Source organism: Platichthys flesus, chromosome 2, assembly GCF_949316205.1.
Source record: "Platichthys flesus chromosome 2, fPlaFle2.1, whole genome shotgun sequence".
In the NCBI taxonomy this organism is placed as follows: domain Eukaryota; kingdom Metazoa; phylum Chordata; class Actinopteri; order Pleuronectiformes; family Pleuronectidae; genus Platichthys; species Platichthys flesus.
Window position 1 is genome coordinate 16152195 of NC_084946.1, and position 27791 is coordinate 16179985.

The 27791-nt window shown below is 42.3% G+C and overlaps 4 protein-coding genes across 4 annotated transcripts; 2 read left to right on the forward strand and 2 right to left on the reverse strand.

Moving 5' to 3' along the window:
* Positions 1-2537: 2537 nt before the first annotated feature.
* Positions 2538-4405, reverse strand: med20 (mediator complex subunit 20). The gene is made up of 4 exons (XM_062401519.1): positions 4332-4405; positions 3959-4104; positions 3046-3299; positions 2538-2957 (listed from the first exon to the last, which is right to left on the reverse strand). The coding sequence occupies exons 1-4, from the start codon at positions 4343-4345 to the stop codon at positions 2736-2738; spliced, it is 636 nt and encodes a 211-aa protein (XP_062257503.1). The 5' UTR covers positions 4346-4405; the 3' UTR covers positions 2538-2735.
* A 183-nt stretch (positions 4406-4588) lies between these two features.
* bysl (bystin-like) lies at positions 4589-10605 on the forward strand. Its single transcript, XM_062401527.1, has 7 exons — positions 4589-5005; positions 6255-6411; positions 6530-6668; positions 7218-7351; positions 7443-7603; positions 9663-9765; positions 9908-10605. Exons 1-7 carry the CDS (start codon positions 4714-4716, stop codon positions 10260-10262), a joined length of 1341 nt encoding a protein of 446 aa, XP_062257511.1. The 5' UTR covers positions 4589-4713; the 3' UTR covers positions 10263-10605.
* Positions 10606-11225: 620 nt separating this feature from the next.
* Positions 11226-15174, forward strand: ccnd3 (cyclin D3). Its single transcript, XM_062396171.1, is given in 6 exon segments — positions 11226-11234; positions 11291-11569; positions 11653-11868; positions 13314-13476; positions 14207-14349; positions 14568-15174. Coding segments are annotated over 6 exon segments (1080 nt in total). The 3' UTR covers positions 14838-15174.
* On the reverse strand, positions 15168-27049 carry nuak2 (NUAK family, SNF1-like kinase, 2). Its single transcript, XM_062401536.1, has 6 exons — positions 26573-27049; positions 20712-20832; positions 19957-20108; positions 18844-18909; positions 18146-18398; positions 15168-18042 (listed from the first exon to the last, which is right to left on the reverse strand). Exons 1-6 carry the CDS (start codon positions 26810-26812, stop codon positions 16988-16990), a joined length of 1887 nt encoding a protein of 628 aa, XP_062257520.1. The 5' UTR covers positions 26813-27049; the 3' UTR covers positions 15168-16987.
* Positions 27050-27791: the final 742 nt, after the last annotated feature.

The window sequence follows — 27791 nt, forward strand, 5'->3', positions numbered from 1 at the left end:
AAATTTGTTGATCTTTGGATTAAAAAATACAATTGAAGCACTAAAGTGATTTGTAGTGATTTGATCTGTTTCAAGAAAGTTAAGAAAATACAACAAAGTAAAAAGGAGGATATATTAACGGGGGGGGGGGGGGGGGGCGGCTGCAGGCTTGCGTAGGTCAGTAGTTTGTGAAGACCAGCGTAATTTACCCCCGAACCAGCGCGGAGAAATGCGCTCCATGGGCCACAGGGATGAGCCAGCCCCACGCCACTACGCTGCCATGGGGGGAACCAGGACTCCAGTGGACAGTGGAGCTAGGTCAGGCTGTCGTGTTGGCAGGACTTCCACCACCTATTCATTGCACAATATCTAATACTATGTCAATTTAAGAACAAAGATGAACCATAACCATTTAAAATTAAATATAAAAAATAAATTAAATAAATATAAAACGTTTTACTAAATCAAATTTAATATATAAGAAATTTAACAAAATTTAATTAAATTAAATTAAACAAAATTTAATTTAATTAAATCAATAAAAAAAAAAGCGCACATGCGCAGAAGCCCACTGCGCACTTCCTGCACATAAGCCCACTGTGCACATCCTGCGCAGAAGCCCATTGTGCACATCCTGCGCAGAAGCAAACTGCGCAGGAGTTGCGCCCACAGTTTTTATTTTATTTTTATTTTTTTATTAGTTTAATTTTTTTCTTTATTTGTATTAAGGTAATTTAAATTGACATAGTGTCATATATTTAGCAAGTGATAGGTGAAGAAGTCCTGCCAATTTTAGAATTCAGTATATTGCCAGCATAAACATGAGCAAGAGTGGATTTCGAACCCGGGACCTTCTTATCGAAGAACGATCACTTTACCGACTAAACACACTGCCTGTTACCTCCTGTAAGAACCGAGCGCTCTAAGTGGATGGACAAATTATCCTGTCTGTGTCCTCCTTGTCATTCTATATGCTGCTTTTGATAAAAATAAAATATTTTCTACTTTAATACATATATTTGACAGCCTTACTTTTATATTTTTGGATTTTTAGATACTGGATGATTTTAGATACTGGATGATTTAACATGCTTTAAAACCTATTGTTAGAGAAAACTGGGAGAGAGGCGGTGGTCTAGTTGGACTATGGGCAGAGAAGGTCTCTGGTTCGTCTCTGGTTCGACTCCACGGAGAGACAACAAAAGACGAACCTGGATTGATCTGTCCAAAAATCCAAGAGTCTCCCTACCCTGTCTAGTGCCCCTGAGCAAGGCACCTTACTCCCCCAACATCTGCTCCCCGAGCGCCGTACGTCGCTCACTGCTCTGTGTGTCCTGCACCAGATGGGTCAAAAGCAGAGATTAAATTTCCCTACCTGCATGAGTGTGCCTTTGCATGTCTGTGCATGTGTTTGGAACTAATAAATGCATCTTAATCATCTTCTATGTGATGTCCTGAGGCTGCCCCCTGCTGGATTCTGGGTTCCTCTGCTGCTCTTGTTTGGTTTGTGCAGCTTGTGATAAACTAACGTTGTCCATAAAAGAAAATCGTTATTATCCTTCAAGGGCAATTTGATGTACAACCAGCAACCAGTGCACGACAAAAATAAACCAATATATACAATGTAAATAAAACACAATATAAAAACCCTGTAGACTAAGTAGCATGGGAAATTAGCTTTTAATAAATTAATTGATTAGTCGAGCAACAGAAAATTACCCGTCACCTATTTAGATATTCTACTTTTAATTTCCTGTTCCTGTTTCTTATTATTATTAATGTTAGTGACATTTTCTTGATAAATGTTTTGACTGTTAATTTTAAGTCTCTTTTATCTCAACACGTGGCACACACTCACACACACACCTGTTGTGTCGCATTTTACCAAATAAAGAGAACGAACACTCAGAGTTGTTATTCAGCACTAATGCACATCAACTCTTGTAGACCAATGCTTGTGACTGTTGTTTTATTTATTAACATGTCTCACTTTCAAATAAAGCTTTCTAACATGAAAAATGTGTGCCTAAATATTCAGATTCTTTCCTGAATATTCATTAAGCAGAAAAATGGTCCCTTTAAAATAACATAAATGTCTTATTATTCATCTGGAAATATCAGAGCCATTGTAACTGTGCCCAGTAACATTGTGTGTGATTATTATAACTAATTTTTTTAGGTATAACAGATCAAACAGATTTTTTTACCTTACCTATATTTTTGATTTGCTCAAACTTAAAATCTCTGCCATTAAAAATCCACTGACTGTCACAGTTATCATGTGTCTCTGTGCAGATACTGACACAGGCCCCTTGTATGTACTTCAATGTTTTTCCTCTTTAAAACTCTTATTATTTGACATAAGTCTTAGCTACTACCTGCTTCAGGTAAACAAATGAGATATACGAAACAAAAATAATAATCACCCCTTTTGCTAAAAATGCACCTTAAGTAACAGCCCTGGAAAATTAACTCTTAAAGCTGCCACTAGGACATTTAAAATATTCATATGTACATGGATTATCACAGTGTAAACAGTCAGAAACACAGATTCTGGCTCCTTTACTCCACTTGGTCTCTTTAATACAAAATCTTTTCCTCAAATGGGGGTGTAACACAATTGATGCTCAAGACATAGAAATAGAGAACCCTAAGCTTTCAAAAATACCTAGATATTTATATCCATAGGACCAGAATTAAAGCAACATTAATACAAACATTAAAAAAACTAGATCTCTCCATGAACACGTGACACTTCAGCGTTGATTACTTCCTGGCATTTGCATTTTACGAAGTTTGTTAAACAACTCCAGGTATTGAGTCATGGTGTCGACGCTGTCAGATGGTGCGAAGAGGCCTTCAGGCTTGGCGACAAACACAGACGGCAGTTCAGGAACGCTGGGACCAAGAAAGGACTGCATGAACTCCTTAATGAGATTCCAGCAGTCCCCTGGAACCACACAGGGACAGTACTCCACCTGAGGAGACACAGCAAGTCAATACAGTCACTGTGATAAGATGGGATGTCGCCTCTCTCTATTAGGATCAAACTATGAAAGCATTTACCTCTACTGATATTCCTCTGGCACTGGAGCCCATTGTCACGACGCCCACTTTTATCAAAAAGTCACAGTATCGGTATCTGGAACCACGACACTCCACCTTGTGCCCCTTGGCATTCTGGAAGTGGCTTTTTAGTTTCACCATGAGGACATCAAAGTTTGCATCCGCCACCAGGCAGGGTCCACCTTCAAACAGAGCCAAGCAGCTCAGGGGAGTTTCAGTGTTGTGCATCACGTATAAGAGCTTGGTGGGTTGACCTGACAGAACCGACAGAGGACAGAAGCACGGATTGTTAAAGGTTTATTTACTCACATTGTCACATTGCTGAATACTTCCGCTTTGTAAGAACATTTATTTCACATCTGAGAGATATTTAGATGTTCTGGATGCAGACATAACACAAACTTTAGTCAAAAATGAAGCACTGTTACTGTGGGAACCAGCCACACATGGAGATTGTAGTGTTAAATACTAAATATTGTTTTCAGCGATCCATGCAAATATGTTCACAATGCAGAAAAGATGACTTTCCATTTGCATTTCCATAATAAAGTTCTATACCTTTGGATATTTGTATTTTATTTAAATGTATAGTTATTTATAAGAAAGGTTTATGGTTACCTATAAATTATGAAGCCTTAATAACATATTTTTCATGATGGTTTTCTAGTGACATATTCCAGTCAAAAACTCTTATCTTTTGGGCTCTACCTACAACATTAACACCACTGTTGACACAGTGCAGCTGCACGAGGAACGGTAGTAAACAAATCAATTGATAGATTATAAGGTGATGTGCTGATTTGACGAAAACTGCCATGTTCCCTGTCTGACATTGACCATTCAACACGTGCATTTGTATCCACTTGTCTTTGCTCATCTAGACACATGAGAGTTTTGAGTTATTCAATATTACCGCTGACATTTCCTGTGGCATGGTAGGTCTCACAGTCCACACAGAAGCTGCCCTGCTTCACTGCACCAAGCTGCTCCAGTTTCTGCTGCACGATGTCCACTGACTGCTGCACACTTTTCCCCTCCGCCACGGGCACCTGACACACACTGTGAGGCAGACACACACACCGTCACACACACTTGAACATCATCAGCATCGCCATGTAACGTTATCAGTGCTGCTCCAGAGCATCGAGTGAAAACAACTATAAAACATGTACAGTGTCTGAGGTGAGGGACAGAGGATTTCGGAGTCGTGTGTAATGTAATGTTCAAAATCAAATTTTTTACAGTTTAATTTCAATAAAGCTAAAACCATTGAGTAATAATCTCACCAAGTGACTCCCATTGATATTTTGCCTCCAGTTGTAGTCGAGTCTTTTCTATAACTACTTCCGGGTTATACGCCAAACTTCCGGTAAATTAAAATAATTGTATTTGATTTATTTTGAAAAGGCCCTTATATATTTAACAAACCCCACTGCCAGTTATAGTTTGGTATTTCCTACAATAAGGTTATTTAATACTGACAAAAATGCTAACGTGTTATTTTTGCTAGGTGACGGACGTCACTTTACGCGACTCAGCTCACGTCACTTCCTGCGATGGCAACCTGCACGTGTTGAACGGCGACTGTTTACAGAACTTGTTCCTTTTAGACCTTAGCTAGCACATGCTAACACATAACAGCAAGATTGTAGCTGTCAACCTGCAGAGATGCCGAAAGTGAAGAGATCCAGAGGAGGAGGCGGAGATGGTGGTGCTGGAGCAGGAGGAGGAAAAGGAGTAGTACCAGCCGTGGCGCTGGCGGACCAGATCCTACAGGCCGACACGTTTCGAGCCCGGGGCCGAGTGAAGATCAGGGACAGTCGGGAAGAAAGCGAGGACAAGTACGTGGACGAGAAGCTGTCGAGGAAGATCTTGCTGCAGGCCCGGATCCAGCAAGAGGAGCTGCAGAGCGAGTATGGTGTGGCGCCGGAGAAGAAGAAGATCCCGGTCACTGTCCTCGGTAAATACAACCACCAACTATCTGCTGCTGCGTGGAACATGTGGCTTTTAAACCTATGTAGAGACACTGGAACTGTTTCCTATATAACAATCGTTAAATATAACAACTCATTATATGTTTGTATTGATCAGAGTTTAATTAATTCTATGGTCAAACATTTTGTGGACACTTAGTTCTACGGATCTTCAGATTTTGGACACACTCATCCACTTGGTTCCTTCTAAGAGACACCTTGATTTTATACTAATGACTACTCATCTCCCAAGGGGCTTCAAAACAAAACCACTTGAATAATCCCTAGTGATCTCTCCTTTCTCCCATAGGACACGAATGATAGAAACACTTAAACAATGAAGATGTTCATAGAAGCATCTATCATATCATGTATTGTGCTTGAGGACAGTATATTGTATGACACATTTTTACTTAATCTGGTGCTCTGTAGATAGATTGCCATGGTTGGTAGTAGTACCATGGCTTCTTCCTGTTTCAGCACAGTAATAGTTAATGGGCTCTTTTATATTACTCTTTTCTAGTCTGATCGACAACTGAAAGCACTTAATACTACAAGTCACATTCATTCAGACTTTCATACAGCGCTTCTTACTGCTCCGCTTGTCAGTCACTCTCTAATGTAATCTCTCCCTCCGAGGCCATTTAGGGTTCAGTGTCTTGCCCAGTGACACTTCAGCATGCAGACTGGAGGAGGCAGGGATCGAACCACAGACCCTCAGTGACATGTTGCTCTATCTCCTGAGCCACAGCCACTAAAGAAATAGATTAATTCTACGTTTGAGTGGCAGAAGATGAGTGTGCTGTACAAATACTGACCCACTCCCCATCTATTACTAGAAGGACAAGTGAGAGCAAGGTTTTATCTCCCAACATCAGTGGCCAACTGCTTGATGTTCCTGCTGCTGTAAAGTCTTGTGAGAAACCTTTCCAGAAGAGTTGAGGCCCTTGTAGCATCACATTAATGCCCGTGGTTCAGGATTGGAATATTCAGGATTAACTATGCACATTTGGCCACTGTCATTACTATTATTTGCATTTTACTGCTAGTTTCATCACAAGAGATTTTACCTATAAGCTTCATAGAGAGATGAGTATCTCTATCCTCCATGTGAACAAATTGATTTTGTTTGTAAGGTGCCATGAAATCCCCCGCTTAAGTCTGAACAAACGTCACTCAACAATGAGGTGTGTTCAGTAAACGTATGTGTAACTATGTCTTGTCGTCATATTTTAGGGTCTGGCTCTCAGGATGCAGATTCAGATGAGGAGTGGCCAGCACTGGGACAAGCAGGTGCTGGAGACAGCGATGCCGAGGGTGACACAGAGGTCGTCATTGACCCCGATGACGAGAAGGCCATGGAGATGTTCATGAATAAGAACCCGCCAGTGAGGCAAGACGCGACACAAGCCTGACTTTACCTCCAAAGTGTCTGTGCACTTGGTTTGATTCAAAGTAGATGATGAGTTTCCTCTTTAAATGCTTCTGCGTTATGTCCGTGCCTCTTGCAGACGGACCCTAGCTGATATCATCATGGAGAAGATCACAGAGAAGCAGACCGAGGTGGGAACCCTGATGTCAGAGGTGTCGGGCTGTCCGATGCCCCAGTTGGACCCGAAGGTAGTAGAAGTGTACAAAGGTGTCAGTAAGGTGAGTCGTCCTAAAATATATAAAAGAGCTTTACCTGCACAGGTGAACACAGCAAACATTCAAATTTGTACTGACGTGAGAATTTAAGGAAAGAATGTATGAATATGTAGCGGAACATAAAGTCAGATGATAATATACAGGGCGCATGATAGTCACTGAATGAAATCACTTTATCATGGCTCCCACAGTCACAGGATCATCTTAATTCAACATATATAGGAGATTTCAGAGGTTCACATGAGACATGGCCCCCAACAATCATTATTTATCCCATTCCTAACTAGCTCACATGAGAATGTGATTTCTGCCTGATATACTTGGACAAACTGATATTAGTACATTGCTCAGCTCTTGTATGATCCTCTGTGTACTAAAAATGTAAGTCGCTTTGGACAAAAGTGTCAGCTAAATGACATGTAATAATAGTAATGTTCATAGGTAAATTGAATTGTATTGTTTTGCATGAACCAATGACCATTATTCCTTTTTTAGTGCTTTTGTGTAAATGTGAAGTATTACATTAAAAGAACATTTTTTGTTTTGCTTCAGGTTCTGTCAAAATATCGCAGCGGTAAATTACCAAAGGCTTTTAAAATAATCCCCGCGCTGGCCAACTGGGAGCAGGTTCTATATTTGACTGAGCCTGAAACCTGGACAGCTGCTGCCATGTATCAGGCAACAAGGTGAGCCCCCAGAGCATTACTTTAAATAAACATCAAATGATGAGATTTGAAAACAGTGCAGTGAAACACCCTTTCCCTGCTTTTCTCATAGAATCTTCTCCTCGAATCTGAAAGAACGAATGGCCCAGAGATTTTTTAACTTGGTGCTGCTGCCCCGAGTACGAGATGATATCGCAGAGTATAAGAAACTCAACTTCCATCTGTACAGTGCCCTGAAGAAAGCCCTGTTCAAACCAGGTGCCTGGTTCAAAGGTGAGACAACAGAGCTTTCCATCCATGTTTACTGTTCCTTTGACTTTGTTGCCACGTTGCCGTGGATCTGTAGAATGGTGTGAGACCAAGGGCAGGACCATTTATCATGCTGACCATGTGCATCATCATGTGCATGCATTAGACAAACAAAACACTGAGAAAAATGCCCCATGGTTTTCCACAGGGGAAAGGGAAATGAAGAGGATCCAGGATTAATTTTTAGTTTTTGTTAAATTTTTGTTGATTTCTCAGGAAATAATTCATGTTTAGGGGACTGATATTTTCGAGCTATTGCAATTTGGCTATTGCAATTTGGTGCAGACCCCCGAACATCTATATCTAGTGAATATAAATGTGGCTCCATGAGGGCACTGTTGGGCCTTGTGCTTTCAAAATTAATTCCCAGTGCAACTTCGGTATTTGTACTTAATTGTTGAGGACTGATTCAAATTTTCCAATGGTTCTCCCAGTGAGATGGAAACTGATTTCCTGTGTCCTCTGAAGTTGTAGAGGACAAGCTTAGATTAAAATCTGAATCTGAATTGATCATTACTGTCTGATTGTCGATCACCATCAGTCCTATTCCTCTGACTGTCCTTAGTATTGTTGAAAATAAATGATGAGCTGAAGCTTTCTGTGGAGCTAAAATCCTGATTTGCCTTGTGGGCGTGTGGACAGTCATCGTGTGTCATAGAATGCTCAGTGAATGCCGGGCTAAGCTCCACTCACACTCGACATTTCAAAATAAGTGGGGACAGTGAACGAATAAGAGGATTTGACAGAGGAAGAAAATATGAGCTTTCTGGGACCGACCATGTTTCTCATCTCTGCACTAAATTTAGACTTTTTATTCTGAGGGCAGTTACAGAGGATTATCTGGTGTCCACAGGGTAAATAGCACCATTGGTTCTGGAAGCACAGTAATTAACAAACTCTAAATTTGGGTCAACTCATTCTTCACATTCCCAGAATCTAATTTGGCCAATAGTCGCTGAAGAGCTTTTTTTCCTGTCTTTAATCCCATCCATCCCGTGCGTTCACACAATTTGTCCCAGTTTGATAGAGCTGTTTTCCCCAAACATCCAGTGACCCATATTTTGAAATCCACCAGTGTGAGATAACACCACTAAGTGGCAGTGTCGCTCACAAATACCACTCCCAGAATGAATAATGGAGCGAATTGACCACTAGAGGGGTGCACTTCCCATTAAATATAGTTTTTAAGGATAATTTAGATATAACTAAATAAATATTTGTTGAATGATTTCGAGGTAAAACAGTTCATTTGATGTTTTTCATGATAAACACACAATAGAAGTTCTGTTACAATGCTATAGTTATACCCCAAAATGCTTTCCTTCTACAAGATTGGTTTTGTTGTTTTGTGCAAATATGACAAAAGCACATTTTTTTTACCATTTTGTTACCCTTTGCCTTTACATCAAAGTCTATCTTGTATTTTGTTGCATGCAAATATATTACGGGCGAACAGCCGTTGTAAAAACAGTTGTGTAATGAGCTCTTTGGCTCAAAGAGGAAATTCCCCAAGCAATATAACCAGATATCAAGAAACATGAAACAGAAAGTCAGTATACCAAACAGTGCAGGGAGGGTGTAATACCAAGCTCTCTGTGTTTACTGTAACAATATACAGTATCCGATGTGTTGCATAACAATACGGACAGGCCTGAAAACTAAACTCGCATGAATGTTTGACGTAGGCTTCAGTGTGGCGCTCCATAATGGATATAGTGTTACTGGCCAGCTCCGTCAGTCACGCAGCTTTCATGGGTTTTCCAATCATCTGAACACTTGCAAGTCATTAACGTGAGAATCTCTCCCATCTCAGCAATTCACACGCTATGACACAAACATAGCATGAAAGATGTTCTTATGTGCTTATGTTACTGTTATAATACTGTCACTGTTACTGTTTACCCAAATTGTGGCTTGTCCTGCATCAATCTTTTGATATTTTCACAAGATCTATCCAGCACCTTATGGAAGTGCAGTACTGCAGGAATACTCTTTAATACTTTTTACCGCTTCTGTCACACAGGTATTCTGATTCCTCTGTGTGAATCTGGGACATGTACTCTCAGGGAAGCCATCATCATCGGCAGCATACTCACAAAGTGCTCCGTCCCTGTGCTCCACTCCAGGTGAGGTTTCCTTCCCCTGACGCAAAGCGGACAGATGTTGGCATCGTTAGATGTTGGGTTAAACCGCGTTCCTTGTATTGCTTTTTTTGGCAAGTTAAAGCAAAGTCAAAGTTGCATAACATGAACAATCTTTGTGTTTCAGCGCTGCAATGCTTAAATTGGCAGAGATGGAGTATAACGGCGCCAACAGCATTTTCCTGCGTCTGTTGCTTGACAAGAAATACGCCCTGCCTTTCCGTGTCCTAGACGCCTTGGTGGCCCACTTCCTGTCCTTCCGCAATGAAAAACGTTTGCTTCCTGTTCTGTGGCATCAGAGTTTACTCACGATGGCTCAGCGCTACAAGGCTGACCTGGCCTATGAACAGAAGACAGCACTGCTGGAGCTGCTTAAGATACAAATACACCCTCAGGTCACCACAGAGATTCGCAGAGAACTGCAAAACTCAGAGTCGAGGGATGTCGAGATCGGGCTTCCTGTTACAGTGGAAATGGATTGAGGATTCAGCCCAGTCTGATGCATACTCCTCCTGCTCCTCTGATGCAAATGAGTCATGTTTTCTTCAGCACGGAGACAGATTTATTTAATCAGACTTCATTGATCATTCTGTTTTGTGAAAGGACAGTTTTTCTTAAGTGTGATTCATTACTTTGTATCAGAGCTATAGTAAGGTTCCTCTACTCGGATGAGATCACTCAGCTAAAGATGCACGTCAGCAGTGGCGTATTTTCAGGAATCTGTTCCAGTGAAGTCGTTGCCTGGAAATACAAAGACTGGTATTTGTGTACATTTAATGAAGTGTGTTGAAAATATTTGGATTAAAAACCAAACTGAAACCTTCACAGTTGGTCAGGGATCATTTGTTTTAAATTTGCAGTTAAGTTACGCAACATTTATGTGCATTCTTTTATTTGTATGGTGCCAAATCACAACACACATTATCTTAAGGCACTTTTCAGAGTAAAGTTAAGACCTTACAAAATTATAGAGAAACCAAACAGTTCCCACACAGAAACAAAACTCCTCTTTAACAGGAAGAACCCTCAGGCTGAAGAGGTGTGGGCGGATATCTGCCTCCACCGGTGGTGCTTACAGGAGAAAAAGACCAGGAACAGTTGTGTAGCTGTCATGTTTGTACTCTGCCAGTCTGGTTATTCTAATAAAAACAATAAGATATTCTTAGATGTAATGCTGTTATTAATGATCACAGCACCAGTCAATAATAATTAATACTTTTTCTGTAAGGCATGTAGAAAAAGCCTTAGTCAATACCTGAAAAAAACAACTAAAATTCAGCTTAAAAAAGAGGATTCCTGCTTTATTAAAAGTTGTGTTGATCTGTTTACATTTAATAGTTAAGGCGCAAACAAAGTAGTTTACTGTTCATTTTTTCCTAAGAGCAGAAATAAAGTTGTGTTATTCAATTAAAAAAACAATCTGTCCCATTCGGACCCTTTTAAAGATGGCGGCGGTGAGTGAACTCTTACGGCCCTTAGCTAGGCCTGCTACTCAAAGTAGATTCGTTAGCTGCCAGGTCCTCGGATCGTTGTCACTTTGATTACACATTTGAATGTTTCTTTGCAAATTGATCCAAAGCTCCAAAATGGCTCCTCGGATGTCCCCGGTGAAACGGACCGTGGCTGGATCACCCGGGCGCACAGCGACCCCGCGGTGACCGACGACCCCCGGGCACTGCGCACCCTGGCGGCCCTGGAGAGGCCCGGCCACGCGCCCCTCGACTCGGACCGAGTGCACGCGGACTTAAAGCCGAGCATGAGGAGGACTCTGGCGGTGTGGATGTTACAGGTGCTCCACTCTGCCACGATGTCACCAAACTCTAATCCAGCGCCATTTATGTGATTCTTGTAAAGTGTGTTTGTGTCAGACAGGTGTGTGAGGAGCAGCTGTGTGAGCACGAGGTGTTTCCGCTGGCCACGCACTACCTGGACTCGTACCTGAGCGCGTGCGCCGTCGAAAAGCGCCACCTGCAGCCTTTAGGCAGCGCCTGCATGTCCCTGGCCTCCAAGATGAGGGAGACCGTCCCCCTGACTGCCAGCACGCTTTGCATCTACGCAGAAAACTCACTATCAGAGTTGGACATCCTGGTAAAGAGCTCACCTCCACTACAGTTACATGCAGGGTATGAAAGTGCAAAGAGGCCTATACCACTTTCTTTAAAAGGGGGTTTGATAGTAGTTCCGTCTTTGCTGCATCTCATCATAAAACACTCTAGACCAGAGGCTCACCGGGAGAACCTCCGAATGTCTGTCCCCTGAAATAATTTGATATATTTGATTTTTTTACACGAAGGAGAACCTAAGAAGAATCCCATAGAAAGATATAAGACTCAACACAGAATACCCATATACAATGATACACTTTAATGGAGGAATTCTGTAACTTTTCACCCCCTTGCAGTAGTGGACCCCCATTTGAGAACCATTAGACAACACACAACAAATTCAAGCGACCTCTAGGACCCGATATCTCAAAGTCCTGGTCTAGTTTTAGACTGTTCAGTGTTTCCCAACCCAGGGGGTCATAACACAAGTCTGATGAGTCCTGTCCCCAAGACGTCACTGGATAGAAAAGTTGAATACTTACTGCATCAATTTGCTTCTCAAAGGAACTCTGAAAATATTAAACTAAAATGTCCTGAGGAGGAATAATAAGCCCTTTATTTTTGATTGAACACAACTTCTTTTTAAGGATTGACCAACCAGAGCCGCTGGGAAACACTGTCTCATCAGTTCTGTCAGTCATTCTGTGAAATATCTATGTGTGTGAACGACGCCTGCATCATGTGTTAGTTGAGAGATGTTCTTGTACCGATACTTAACATAGTAAATGCTTCCTATGCTGCCGAAAATGCAGGATTCTGTATTGGCGAGTTTGCAAATCTATGTACTGGTCCGAGCCCACGTCTTAAAAGTATATTCCAGCATATTACTTCTTCTTTGCCGCCTAAAAACTGCAGGTAAAGAAGTGAAGTCCTGTAGTGTAGCATTATTCGGATCTAGCTAAAATGTCATCAGTTTGGCAATATTTCACAATTCCCACTATTAGAACAGCAAAGTGGACCATATGCAAAAATAACATCACTAACGATCTCATTAAGCTTTTGAAAAATCATCAAAGAATGGCAGCAGCAAACTTTGGAAGCTGAATTTGAATTATCCAATAAATTCTCTTCAAAGCTAAAAAGATATGTGGAGTTCATTCTTGTGTATTTGTAGATGTATCTATTCATTTTCAGGTATGACTGCCAAACTAGATACTGTAATAACAAAGGTTCTATGGTATTCATTCTCTAAATTAGTTTTTCAAAGCCCAATCAACAATTTTATGAATCATCACTTCCAAACGGGGTTAGTAGCATACAACTGTTAAACTGTTATACAAATTGTTTTGATTTTTAAATGCACTGGCACTCAGAATTGGCCAAAGTCCAGGTATCGGATTCAGGCAGGAGAAATTGGTATCACTACGTCTCTTGTGCAAGTGTTCTTGCAGTGGGATTTTGGTTGAGAGGAATGTGTGTGTGTTGCAGCAGTGGGAGATGGCGGTGGTGTCCAGGTTGGACTGGTGTCTGGCCTCCGTGGTTCCCTCTGACTTCCTGGAGCCGATTCTCCACGCTCTCCCCTTTGTTCGGCCGCTCCACTTCCCAAACGTGCGCAGGCGTTTTCACTCCTACGTTGCTCTGGCTGCCACTGGTGAGTTATGTAAGTCAGTTACCAACACTTTAGATGGTTTTCACAAGTAAAATTCAAAGGTTGGCAAAATGCCTAATTTTTAACAGCATTAAATTATCCCAGTGCAATAAGATCAATCTAACACCCTTTTATTAAAAGATAGAAAGAATGAGAACCTTTTATTGTTAGTGAGCCCCGAAGGTGACTGGTGAAATTAAATGACTTTCCACCTGGTGAACAATGGGCACAAAGCTTTGATTACGATGAGTCAGCAGTTCATTTCGGAGACAGAGAGCTGAGTTTGTGTTATCCTGTATTGTCTGCTGTGAAAGACCTGCGTCCCCGACCTTTCAGCTGGCTGATTTCCCACAAATCTCTGTGATGCTGCCCGAGGCAACAGATCCCAGTCAGTAAGGGCTGGTTTAGACGCACAATGACATTACAACCCATAAAATGAAGACGATTCCCGGCTCCCGACAGTGTAAACCCATTCAAAGGTGTCTGAGGAGGGATTGAATGGCGGACTTGTTGTCTCCGTGTTTCTCCTGCCTCAAGCAATTAGGATATTGTGTCAGTTTATCAGGTTTTTGGAAATGCCTGGGTTTGGGTTCTTCCTTTTGTCTGTCAGGGTGTGTCTACAATGGAGGCATCCATCTGTCTGTATGTCAAACCTCCAACTTTTACTGACATTCTCACTGTTATCACTGCTAATTAGTCCGACAGTTACTGTGTACATTGGGTGTATCTTCAGACCACAGGTTCTCCACCTTCCTGCCCTCCACTGTTGCCTGTGCCTGTGTGAGCGTCACCATGCAGAGGGAAGAGTTGGAGGCCGCTGCCGTTTCCTCTGACTCGGTCATGAAGCTTTTGGCCAACCTTTTGGCCATTGATCTGGTGAGTTTAATGTTTAACCGAAATTTTCAGATATTATCTCTTCTGACTTTGACCTGTTGTCTGAAGTCAGCGGCTTGCTTTGGATCATTTAGCAAGAGCTTTGATCAAACAGTCGGCGAAGTACAAACAAGCTGTTATCGGTCCAAACATAAGGACAAGTCTGTTTGTGACACAATGATGAACGTCTGCTTGTGTTTTTTAAATCTGACCCCGAACAGAACTCGCTCCGTCTCTGCTACGATCAGCTGGGGAGTGTGCTGGACGTGCTGAGCCTGCCCTCGCTCTCTCAGGACGGTGTTTGCGGATAGAGATCAGGCAGCTCAGAGATCAGCTCCCACGCTGCTGACATCCAGGACTATGCATTGACCCCGCTGACATCACCCAAGGAAATCTCGCGAACACACTCCTCACTGCCCCGAACAGACCAGATACTTATTAAAAGTGCAGCAGAGAACGAGAGGCCTAACAGCCAGACAGATCGGAAATGAGATCTGTTTTAAATGTTCATCCTGTTGCTGTGTTCTGTATTTACTCAAGCAACTTTGAAAAACATGATTGTGATTTAACTTTTTCAACAGTTTTCGGCTAATGACTTTAATTGCACTAAATCCTTACAGCAGTTTTTGCTGTAAATATGTATTTTTCTCCACATGACATTTGTTTGTGTTTTGCTGAAGTTGTAATATTTAGTTTTATATATACACTTGTTTCTGTTTGAATGGATGTTTCGCAGTCTTGAATTCCCTCATGACTATAAAGAAATTATTTTATATAAAAGTGCGCATGTGCAGAAGATCAGTAACAACATACACCAGCAATAGAGTTCCGTCTTTTTTTTTTTTATTGATTCCTCATCCCGGGCACAATAACATGGCAGATCACATGCTCTTAGAAATGATAAGCCAGTTCACTTTGGCAAACAAGGTTTCGTTGCAGTCAAAGAAAAAAACAAAAAAACAAGCAGAGCCAGATGCACATTAAATTAGACATATGACTCCATGCTTTCCCTGTGTCACACATCACTTTTAAATAAACCAGTTTTCAGTGATAATACGAAAAGCTCCTTTCTCATACAATCCTCCAGAGTCCAGTTGGGATTAGGCACTTCCTCTGTGACTTGTGCTTATGTACTTTACACTGATGAGCCTCATGGCGAGCCAAAAAATCTCAACATTAAAATTTGTAACAAGGCATGTTGGACAACTCCTGTTATATTGCTTCATATTCAAATGACAGCCGGTAAATGAATTGTATGGTTACCAGGTCTCGAGGGTTTTAATTATATCAATATAAAGTTCAGGCACAACAGCAGAGTACTGATGTACCCATCTCTGACCACCAGGGGTTATTTCAGAAAGCAGGAACCAGAAAACTGTAAAAGATGAATTACACAATCTTGTCAATCATAATGTTAATCATCAGTCTGCATGATGTCGAATTTGGAATCTAGGTTGTAATGGTTTGATGCATCAGGATGCAGCTAAGTTAACTTTTGATCCGTCTCCGAAAGGCTTAACCTCCCACGGTGGCTATCAAATTTTACCTGAGCTAAACTGATCCTCAGAGCTCAGTTGAAAGGTGACACATTTTGTCTGCGCCACACTGCACACAGCATGCACTAATTTCCTGCGGCTCATGGTTTACTTTTAAATGCAAGTTGCTGTTTTCAAATTCCAGTTTCTGCCCATGGGATTCATCTTAGTCTGCCCCACCTCTCATGTGAAAACTGCCACCTGCACGTACACAGAGCCAGAGGCCACCTGTGCACATAATAAAATCACAGGCTGTGGAGCTAAAAGCAGGTTCTGCAGGTTACACTTGTCATGACTCAATTGTGCCATGATAATTATTCAAGTCATTATCCAAACAAATTATTTGAAAAAGCTTATTAAAAAAACCTCTGAGAGCTGCAACAAACAAACAAACCTCCACTTGGCACTTTTTTCCAGCGCCTTAAATAAAGACAAACAAAACAATATAATAACAAGACTTCTTTGGTTTCCATGAAATGTCATTTAAAACTTAGTGAAATCTGTTGTACATAGTGCATGAAGCCGTCCTAACATTAAACCTGTGATCCTAGAGAAACATAAAGTTGACAGGTGATCAATGACCAGAAATTTTGAATCCAAAAGAGCGATGAAACCGTAAGAAGGTAGTCAAACTGACCTGTTCACCATAAACCGACACAGACTTAGTATTCTGCCATCTAAGCAATAAAAGCGATATTAAACCCAAGTTCTACAGTGACTCTGTCCAAAGACAGTTTTCTAATTTACTAAGTAAAAGTTCTGAAAATTCAGACCAGTGTTTTGGTTTCAATGCAGATGTCTCTCATTCTCCTGAGAATCTTTGAAATGGACTTTTTTTTTTTTACAACTGCCAGCTTTGTTAAAAAATACTGATCCATCTGGTTATTTTCAAAAGCATCATTTAACGTCCACCATCTTAAATACAATCTGGTGTTTAATTATAAGCCTCCTCCAACTTTGGTGCTGTGCAATTCCTCAAGTTAGCCAAAAAAACGATTTAGCGTGTTGCACTTTGGCTTCCATGTCTTCAGTAGTCGAGTCATGTAATAAAAATACTGAACGAAAAGACAATTCTTTAGTCAGTGTCCTTTACTCATGGTGGCTCTTCAGCTTGCTGCAGAGCCTCGTATCACCATGGCCTGCTTGTATGCCTCCGTTACATTATCGCAGTCAGTGATGGAGAAGGCGCTGTCGGCCACTCCGGGCTCATAGTAGCAGTTCCAGGGCCTCCGCAGCCCATCCCCAGGAATCCCGTCTTCCTGGATATCCAGCAGGTTGTTCGCAGACACGCTCCCTCTCATGCTGGCCTTGGCTGGTTTGTCCATCTGTGCGGACGGTCCCACCCGGTCCGGCAGATCCAGCTGGTCAAAGGACTCTGAGGACAGAATGCTATCCTCGCTGATGGCCCCACTTGGTCTCGACCTGCCGCCCCCATGCGGTAGAGAGGCTGCCAGCTGGTCCAGAGAGCCGAACTCCTGCAGCCCGCCTGTGGAGAACTTTCCATTTCGCTTGAGGATGCCCTTCCTGTAGGTTGGCGCTGAAGGACACTGTTTGGTTTTTGGTACCAAGCCAGAGTCACTGTTCTCAGGAGAGGACGAGTAGTATCCTGACTCTTGCTCGGTGGGCTTTTTCAGGATACCTTTGCGAGGCATTAACTCGGCTGAAGGCGCAGTAGGTGGTGCGGACAAGCCCAAAATATTCGGCTGCTCCACTGGACCTGTGACTGGGGTCTCGCTCATCGCTTTCTGTTTCACACTGTTGCGTCTCTTTAGAATTCCCTTTGAGGGACGACTGTCTGCGCCGCCTTCTTGAACGGTCTGGGAGATGTTGTTTTCCTTTCGCGACCTCCGCAGGGAGCGCTGACGCACCACGTCCCCTCCTCCACCGGCCTGCGGGCGGAGCAGGCAGCGCATCTTGGAGCCGTTCTCGAGCAAAGGCCTGGACGTGCGACGCAGCCAACTAGCGACGCCGGCCAGCCCCGCGGGGTGGGATGTGGATGGAGAGACCGGCGAGGAGGTCTGCTCTGCTGTGCTGCTCTTTGTCTCTACCAGTAAAGGCTGCTGGTAACCCCAGTTTAGCCACCAGTGTCCGGCAATCTCCTCTATTGTGGCTCTGCGCTCAGGATTCACCATCAGCATCCAACGGATAAGCCCACATGCATCTGAGAGAAATTAGAAATTAAAGTAAGATCAGAAATGTCACAAAATAAAGTGCAAAGCAAAATAGACCCAACAAAAGAATGTCTAACCCCTTGAAAAACTCACCTGAGGGCCTAATGGGTTTCCGGTAGTTTCCTGTGCTGATCTGCTGAACCAACATCTTGTGGTTGTTTCCATCAAATGGCATGGTGCCATGAACCATGGTATACAACAACACACCAAGAGACCAAGTGTCCACCTCTGGCCCATGGTACGGCCGGCCATTGACAATCTCTGGGGAGGCATAGAGAGGACTGCCACAGAAAGTCTGAAGATACTCGTCGCCTCTGTAAAGGTTTGACAGGCCGAAGTCTGCGATCTGCCGAGAACAAGAAACAAGAGCCAAGTTGGATCTGTTATCAGATTAATAAAGATAATATCTTAACAGGTTTCCATTGGCATCACTTCCCTTCATTGATTTCTGAATCAGTACCCACTCCAGAGACTAAAATAAATGTTCCATAACACTGAAAAGTAACATTTTCAAATGCCCTCTTTAACGATTTAATAGAAAGTCATCTTCTATGCACAAGAATTTGTGGAAAAAGTATTGAAAGTTTCTTTATTTTACCTTTTTAATAAACACAACACATTTATAACTTTACCCTTACACAATGAATTACATACCCCCGAAAAAACTAAAAAACAAAAGCAAGAAAGATGATATTTAATGACAATAAGAGTGAATGTGTGTGTGTGTGTATGTGTGTCTGTGTGTAAAACCCTAATTTCTACATGAGCAGGGGCTTGTTACTCATACATACCTTAACATTGCCGTTGCCATCTAGTAAAATATTCTCCAGTTTCAGGTCCCGGTGTACTATTCCATTCTGAAAGGGGAAGAGAAAAATTATATATTCATTACAATATATATTTTTTTTTTACAATGATAAATGTTCCACCCGGGCCTTACACATCGGTTTTCTCAGAGTTGTGTATCTTACAGAAAAAGGATTAGTCTTTACTGGGTCAGAGTACATTCTTCAGAACAGAGTGAAGATTTTTTTTCTAGTGCGTCAGCTATGCTCCATTGTCCTGCACTCTGCGGGGGGGAATACCTTTGACTCAGCCACTGTTTTTGCATTTGTTTTGCTCTGAAAAAATGCAGGTCAGCTACTTCTCGCCTTTTGGGCACTGGTTAAAGCAACGGACACATTCTTTTGTGTCATGTAACATTAATTGCTAAGATGTAGACGTTATGAAACACATTGGCCTATTTTTTTAGCAGATAAGATAGAGGGCGTTTATATGGCCTTTTCCCCAACGGCTTTACAAAGGGAAAATTAAATATTTGTCAAGACATCAGTAAGAGTGAAACGAGACAGTTGGTTCACACAGATAATGACAGGGCAGATCACTCTGTAAATATTGTTCCTTAACAAACATGGATGCCGCGCAGTGCTGAGGAGCTGCAATATAAACGTTGGTTATCAGACAGCTCTGGACGGCGGGAACAACTGAGTGTGTGTGTGTGTCAGTGTGTGTGTGTGTGTGCACATGCATGGCCCTTCTGTTCCATCACACTCTCATTAAACAGTGAGCCCATGCATGTGTGTGGTGGGACGGCTGGCCTTTACCCCCGATGCCAGCTCTCCACAGACCCAACTGTTCATTTAGCCCTGCATCGTTCTCACAGCCTCCCTGTTCAGACCAGCGGGCTGACGCTGAATAATGCCCATTATATAACTTTGGGGGTGCGAGTGCCCTCGGGAGGAAAAAGAAAAAGGGGGCGGGCAGCTAGTGGAGCTCTCTGCGTCATTAGGTTTGACGTAGAAGCCAAGAGGGAGGATTTGACAAGGCTGATACATGGAACTCTACCAATTAAAGATTCCACGTAGATGCTACTTTCTGTTTTCAACTCTGTATGTTTTTATTACCTGATGACAGTAGTGTACAGCCGATACTATTTGTCTGAAGAAGTGTTTGGCCTCCCGCTCCGTGATGCGTTTCTTGTCACAGATGAAGTCGTACAGGTCCCCTCTGCTGGCGTACTCCATCACAATCACTATCTTGTCCTTGTTTTCAAACACTGAAAGACAAAAAAACAACGGAACACTTCATTCAATAATGTTTTAAATTAGCCAATTCAAACTAAACAAAATCTTCTGGGATTTTGTTGTATCTTTAAAGCTGCAATGTAGGGAGGAATCTGGACTGTGCAGATCCTTTTGCAGCACTATCGCTGTAGTTAGGGATGTGTCCACAGATGGCAGATCTTCCTGGACAACCCATTGTTCACATTGATTAGGATAAATTGGGCCCCGTGATAAATGCACTGCAAACAAACACACAGAGCAGGAGAAACACTCAGCGATGACCATCTCATCAGGCGTGAGGGACAGTGGAAGACACAAGGCCCTACACAATATCCTGCAGCGCTCGCTAGGGTCGACGGGGTGCCCACGTTTATGTAACCAATTGTCGGCCCTCAGCACAAAGACTGTTCGTGACCAAACTCTGACTCTGAAACAGAGGCTGATTGAGATCCATCTTTTTCCAGGTATTGCATTTCACTCCACATGTGCCTCAGAGATCCAGTCACCTCCGAAAGGTAAACAATGACACAAACCCCCCAAACATGCACGTAAACACACAAACAAATACACAGTCATCACAGTTTTCAATACTGTACCTTCATATATGGTGATGATGTGCGGGTGGCACAGCGAGGACATGATCTCTATTTCTCTGCGGATATGAACCAGGTCTTGCTCATCTTTGATCTTCTCCTTTCTGATGGACTTTATGGCCACCTTTAAAGAAATATAATATTTGACTCATGAAATAGGAAAATCCATAACATTTTTATTTCATGTAATTGAAATGTAAAATCCAATTGAGACAAAGACCAGGTATTAATCAGTACACACAATAACAGCTTAACTGTTGTTAGAAGCATCAAAGAGATACTTCAAAAAGACCCTTCACAACCATAGACTGTAAATAAAGATGGACGGCATGACGGCTCCTAAAAGTGAAGCCAAATCGTCTCGATCGCCCCCTAGTGGCTAGCTGCAATACAGGACATAAGAGGCCGCCTCCTCTATGTTAGCAGATGGGACATGAACCAAACTCAAATTACACATCATGTAAAACAATTTCAAAGATTTCTGTTAGTGTAGATAGTCAGTTTAGGTAGTTCGAATCTCTCTGATGTCCATGTCTCTGATGAGTTTGGTTTGAAGTTATCTGATGCAATAGAAACAAGCTGAGCCATCATGATTGACAGCTGAGACTGACTAGCGATTGGTTCAAGCATGTGTATCAGCGAGACCTCAAGACCGTGGCTCAATCCCCAGATCGCTGCTGCTCAGACTGTAGCACGACTTCATGTCACAAGATGGCCACATTCGTAACTTGGCTTCATTTCTGGATAGTGGGGTGAAGTGGAGAAGCGTCGTCCATCTTTTATATGCAGTCTATGGTCACAAGTGACTTTGCAGGAAAATATTAAGCCATTACGACATCAAAAGTACTAGTCATCAATGAGTCAACAGACTCTGCAATGTCAGTTACACATCAGTGCTCATCGACCGTGAGAAACGAGCAGAGGTGCATTTCAATGCCAACAAATTGAACTTGGCTTCTCTACGAGTATAATAGCATTCGTTTTCTTTCAAAAGTTACACAGCCTCACTGGAACAACAACCAACACAACTATAAAACAATGGCCAGCCATTACAATGCTGCCTCCGTGGGGGTCAGTGAATTAAGATGAGGCCTGTGTATTGATTAGAACAAGTTAAAAAAAACATTCCATCTCATCCTCTTGTGAGAGGATCCATGTGCAGTGAACTGTAAACTCTGCTGTGTTGTCTCTAACAAGGCAGAGTGAAAGCTGGGTCAAGTATTGTCTGCTGTAAAGAAATCTATTGTCTGCTGTTGAGTCTGCAAGGATCATACAATAAGGAAATTTAAATCTGAATGGTATCTGCTGGGGTCTGTATTCGTGGACCTGTCGCATACAGGGTCTCAGCGCATGTCTTTATGTTGCGTTTGTCCAATTGAGGCTCAGATGCCTGGGATTCCTCTGTGCACCGAGTGCGTCATCAGTCTACCCCAAGGTCAAAGGGGTGTCACGAGGCACCGGATGGCTCTGGTGGTGGGGTATCCTTGTTTCCTCTCCTCTCTAACCCTCAACGCTGCAGACACAGGGACATGAGCAAAGCGTTCACTTGTCATATCAGCTTCAACACTCGACTGTCTCCTGTCATGAGTCACCGTCTGCGCCGCTGGCTCCTCCAAGTCACAGTTTTCGCACCACACAGACCTTTTTCCTGATTTCTGGGAACCGAGGTTTCCTGCTTTTGTTTGCATAGCTGTCAGATGGACTGGACCCAGACTCATGAGGAGTTCACACTGCTGTGAGGTTATCTGTGTGTGTGTGCATTCCTTGTCACCGTCAGTCTGTCCTACGCACTAAGCACTGAGAGGTTGATATCTTGGAAAATTTCACACAGGGCTCATGTACAAACACACTAGAACCATATCTCTGCAGCAGCTCTTCCTAAGTTCAAACTTCAACTCGTTATAACATTTAGCAAGTGAGCCGTTACACATCATTTAATGAAATCCTGTTTCAACACCTAAACTGGTTCCTTCATAACAATAGTAACTCAATATTAACATCCAGTCACTTTCACGTCTAACCGATACATTTTAAACTAGATTAAATTCATCAGGGAGATTTCATTTTTTAACAAGATCCAGGAATTATTAACTGGGAAAATGGTGAAAGTGTTGAAAGTCCATTTCTTGCTATTTTAAATAAAGAAACATTCCTGGACCCGTCCAAAATGCACCAAAAAGGGTTCTTCTCTGACCCATACTTACACTAGGTTTAGTGGAAATCCTTTCAGTTGTTTATGTGTAATCCGGTTTACAACAAAAACATGTACAAACCGACCAACAAATAAACATGGTGAAAACAAAACCCTATGAAGCCTGAATAAGCAAATAACTTAATTGATGTATTTGTTTAATCAGATATTTCATTCAAAGTTGGCTGAATACAACAAGCCGAGAAGTAGTGAGAGACATTCATTTGTGTGTGTGTATTTAATATAGACCAAATTATTCAATAACTTTCTCTATCACAGTTTGGTTTGGTAGTCTGACCACTGTTAAAACGAATGCACAAGAGAAAATAGTTGAGATTGCATCTAATGCCACTCTCTCTCTCATTCTCTCCAACTTCTTAAGTTCGACAAAAAGCCTTGACATGATTCTCCCCCATCCTCCAGTTTACTGAACCCGTTCAATTTTGAAACAGATCTTTAACATGGTCAGATATGGCGTTAGCCTTGTTGGAGTTATGCGCTCTCCAAGTGGCTTTATAGTTATTTCTAGTTTGCATAGTTTTAAATGATTAAGTTATTTAACCCTTTAAATTTCAGACATCTTACTGTAAAAGGCCTAGCTTTAAAAAACATCGTTTTAAATCTCAGGTACCTTGTATTATTATTATTAAGTTTTTGTATGTATGATGTCATTATTTGTGAGATGTGTTCAGTGTGGTTGTGTCTCCTGTTGCACTGTGAGTGAACAGAAGCAAATTCTCTGTTTATTGTGGTGGTCGGAAAAGTGAACTCAATAACGAAGACAAACTCATTTACGAGATAATTATTTTAACTTAAAAATCAGCCGGTTGTCAATACGATCTCAGAAAGGATGTAACAAACAAACTTAGTCATTATTTACTAATAGCTGCAGTACAGTGTGGGCGTTTTATTGAGGCGTCATGTCACATACATGAAGGAACACAGAGCGTTCATGTCACGCACAGTGTGAGAGTGAGGTCAACCATAGAGTATATGCTGAAGGACCCCCCCCCCTAACCCCCACATCTAAAAGGGGTTATGCAATCAAATATTTGCACGCAGACAATTAGAACAGCTGTATTGCCACAGCGCACGCGAGATGAAGCCATCCGTTGTGTCACGCCCCGAGTCAAATTACACCTCTTTGTGGATTATGCTGTCATTAGTGAGGTAGGCCGATGAAAACAAAGCGAACGAGCGTCTCTCCTGTTACCGCTCCACGCCAGCTGCCGTTTGTTTGGTGTAAACTCAAAACTTACACTTGAGCTCATTTTGACATTGTAACACGGGTGTTGGGGAGCGTTGGGATCGGGACTCCTTCCGCGGGGGATGAATCTCAGACGCCAACTCATATCCTATAAAAACAGAGCGCTGCAGCAGCACCAAGTCATGTCAGACAGTGGAAGGTGCTCAGACAAGGCTGGACATGAATCACAACCTGTTTACAGCAGGTACGGTGGGGGGGGGGGGATTCCTGGATCTTTCCTCTTTCACTTCTACGCACTTTCCCTCACAACAAACACGACCCGTTAACAAAGAGCCATCCTGATTACGTGACTGCAGCCGCTCACACCGGGCCAAGTATCTAGTATTTTTTTGATCTCAGCTGTGACTAAACCTGAAACTCAGCCATTCTCTAGTTTCTCTACTCTAGTTGTGCTCAAGATTTTCACTTGGCATTTCGGGATGGAAGCAGAAGGTCATCTTTTGAGGTTTCACCCAGTATAAATTAAATAACAACACCCTGCCATCATGGAGGTTATAATTCATTTCCAAAGTCTGCGATGCTGTTTGAACTCTCCTGTGTCACACTGAGGTGTTTCTCATATGCACTGTGGCCTATTAATATTTATATAAACTGACACATCAGTACATAGATAACGTTAAGTGACATTTGTTTTTGCGATTTAACAGTATTTATATACAGTATACATTGTATTAGTATTCTGCCCCTAATTATCTCTGCCAAGAAGGTGATGTTCTCACCCCTTTCCATTTGGCTGCTGGTTTGTTTATTTGTAAACAGGATTACGAAAGAATTAGTGGACAGACCACAATGCAACTTGGTGGAAGGATGCGATAATCGTCAGGAAAGAAACATGTTGAAGTGGATCCATTGTGAGATCGGTTGTTTTTCAAACTTTTTTGCTCATTTACGAGAGAATAAAACGCGGATCTTGAAGGGAAAAAACTCCGGTATATTCATGGGACTGATGTTTCCGAGTGTGTGCAATTTGGTGAAGATCCAAATAAAAAATCTGGATCTAGTGAATTTAAGTGTGGTTACATTAGGGGAATGTTGGGCCTGGGTGCCATTCTGGTTTAGATGTGGAATTAAATAATGAGGCGCACCTTGTTGGCATGTAATGTGAGTGATGTTTTACATTGGTGGAGTCATATGATGTTGGTTGTGAGGAGTTCAGGCGTCCCAAGCTGTGGATTCAGACATTAAAAAGTGTCACTGTCCCCACGTTCACAGCCCAACAGTAAGTAATAGCTAAAGCCAGGAGGAGCACCCGGCCTTACACTATTTAAACATATTTAAAAGCCTAAAGTCTTATACAAGTCATTGTTTCGGACATTCTCGTTTGTTTACCAGCTTCTCCACATCCCTTTTAAAGGCTTATCTCTTTCCTGTCTGTTTTACATACCTCCCGCTCCCCCTCAGGTCACAGTGAACTGGAATCCACCTGAAAAGCCAGTGGCCATTTCCCTTAAGTCTCCATTCATCAAGAGCTCAGAGAGAAATTCACCAAACTTCCCCGTCCAAACGTTCCACCGCAACGCCTTTCCTTTGAACTTCCTCTCACCACGGGAGGTGATTTCATAAAAACTCCCTGCATTCTGATAGATTTACAGGAATTGTTTACTCTGTATGATGACCTCAAATAAATTAATTAATTATTTTGTCAACTGCTCTTTCAAAAAATCCACCAAAACAATTTATTTTCAAAGATTTTTGGATTAACAAACATATTGAGGTTTATGGGTAAACTTAATGTGAAATATAGTTTTAAACTCTGAAACCTGATTTGATCATAACTAGTTTGATAATGGCGTTTACATTAAATGCACAACATATGAAAGTTTGAAGATTTAGATATTTGCCTAAAACATGGGGACAGTTGTGTGGACTCTACCTGCACAGGTCTAATATGAGGTTAAAATGGAGAATGAAGACTTCAAGTGTTTGAAAACCTGTGAATACAGAGGGTGTCACACACGTTGTAACCCAGCAGCACAGATGACAGAAACGAGCATGCCTACATTATTAGCATGTGGGTAGAAACTCACAGAACTCATAAACACACAGTAGAAACCTGAGAGCACCCTCTCAAAAAACACACACACACATTGAACTCTCGGGGCAAACTCACTGTGTGCTGTCAGCTGATCAACATCGGAGCAAAGCATAGTTTTATGATTTGATCGTTCTATAATATGACTGGTCCCTTTGACAGCGAGGCACCTGAATGCAAAGCTGTGTGGTCGATGGTTTTATAAACTGAAATCTACCTGAGAGCAGACTGTTCTCTAAAAATAGCTCTCTATCTATGACCAACAGGTGGCCGCCAGCACCGAACAGCAAACAGACCTTAATACACCAGTGCAGATGTGGCTTAGTGGATAAAGGTTAACGACTATATAACTGTGTGTTGTTCTATAAGCTCACCAGTCTGCCGGATCTCTCCTTGGCTTTCTTCACCTTGCCGTAGGTCCCTTTGCCGAGCGTCTCCAGGAACTCGTACCTGTGCTTCAGGTTGTGTTTGTGGTGGTGCCGCTTCACCGCCTGCTTCTTCCCCGGCACCTGGCTCGGAGCTCGGCCGGCGGCGGAGGTGTTCTCATCCGCTGAAACTCCGCCAGAGGTCGGCCTGCAGGTTGAGGGAGGACGGGCAGCGGTGGAGACTTCCATCCTGACACCCTCCGTCCGAGCAGAACTCTCTGTACTTAGTTTATATCGCAGGTTTCGTGGTTGAGCAGCATCCCCTCCGTCCGTCGCCCACAGCCCGGTGCGTCAGGAGCTGCTGTTGGCGGAAGTTGGGTAGTTAACTACGGACTGAGTGCAGGAGACGGACCGGGACGGTCTGTTGTGTTGTCCGTGCTGAGAGGTGCTGAGTGCGGGTATGACACGCGGAGAGGAGCGGGGCTCAGACACGGAGCCAACCGACACGTCTAATAGTCTGAGTGGGAGGAGAGAGAGAGCAGGAGAGAGGAGGACAGGGGGGGAGCTCAGGTACGGTTGATTTCTAATACCGAGCGGCGCCGGTGCACGGTGCCAACAAGTGATCGTCTGCCAAAGCGTGTTTATTAAAGGTCCAGGGTGTACGATTCCGGGGGAAGGGATCTATTTGAAGAAATATTTTTTTCGCCATGTTTTGTATAGTATCCACAGGAAAAAGGAATCACCTTTTCTTGGAATCTTCTTGGGAGCTACCTCAATAGGAAAACACCTTTGTCAAAGTCATTACTTACACTTACACTTCATTTTATGTCAATGAAATAGTATATATGTGAATTTTGAATGTGCCTTGAAATATATAATAAAATACATATTCATGTAGTGTATAGTTTAGCACAGTATAGCATAGCATAGTTTAGTATAGTATAGCACTGTATAGTATAGTATAGTATAGTTTAGTATAGTATAGTATAATATGATATAGTATAGTATAGTATAGTATAGTATATAGTATATCAAAGTATTTATTTACTAACATAATTTTATTACAATATAAGTTGCAGCAGTGGCATACAGCAAGTAGATGCAGTACCAGTAGATTTGCGGCACCATTAAGCCAAACTGAATACACAAAAAAACAACAATATTTAATATAATCATCTAATATATGATTTACATCGATAAGTACATACGTGTGTTGCAACTACATTGA

Coding starts and splice junctions, on each gene's coding strand:
- med20 (XM_062401519.1), bottom strand. Junction 3,300..3,958: donor TGCCACAGGAAATGTCAGCG/GTAATATTGAAT, acceptor CGGTTCTGTCAG/GTCAACCCACCAAGCTCTTA. Junction 2,958..3,045: donor CCAGAGGAATATCAGTAGAG/GTAAATGCTTTC, acceptor GTGTCTCCTCAG/GTGGAGTACTGTCCCTGTGT.
- bysl (XM_062401527.1), top strand. CDS start 4,714: ATGCCGAAAGTGAAGAGATCCAGAGGAGGAGGCGGAGATGGTGGTGCT. Junction 7,604..9,662: donor ACCAGGTGCCTGGTTCAAAG/GTGAGACAACAG, acceptor TCTGTCACACAG/GTATTCTGATTCCTCTGTGT. Junction 9,766..9,907: donor GTCCCTGTGCTCCACTCCAG/GTGAGGTTTCCT, acceptor TTTGTGTTTCAG/CGCTGCAATGCTTAAATTGG.
- nuak2 (XM_062401536.1), bottom strand. CDS start 26,812: ATGGAAGTCTCCACCGCTGCCCGTCCTCCCTCAACCTGCAGGCCGACC. Junction 20,109..20,711: donor CATCATCACCATATATGAAG/GTACAGTATTGA, acceptor TTTGTCTTTCAG/TGTTTGAAAACAAGGACAAG. Junction 18,399..18,843: donor ATGGCAACGGCAATGTTAAG/GTATGTATGAGT, acceptor TGTTCTCGGCAG/ATCGCAGACTTCGGCCTGTC.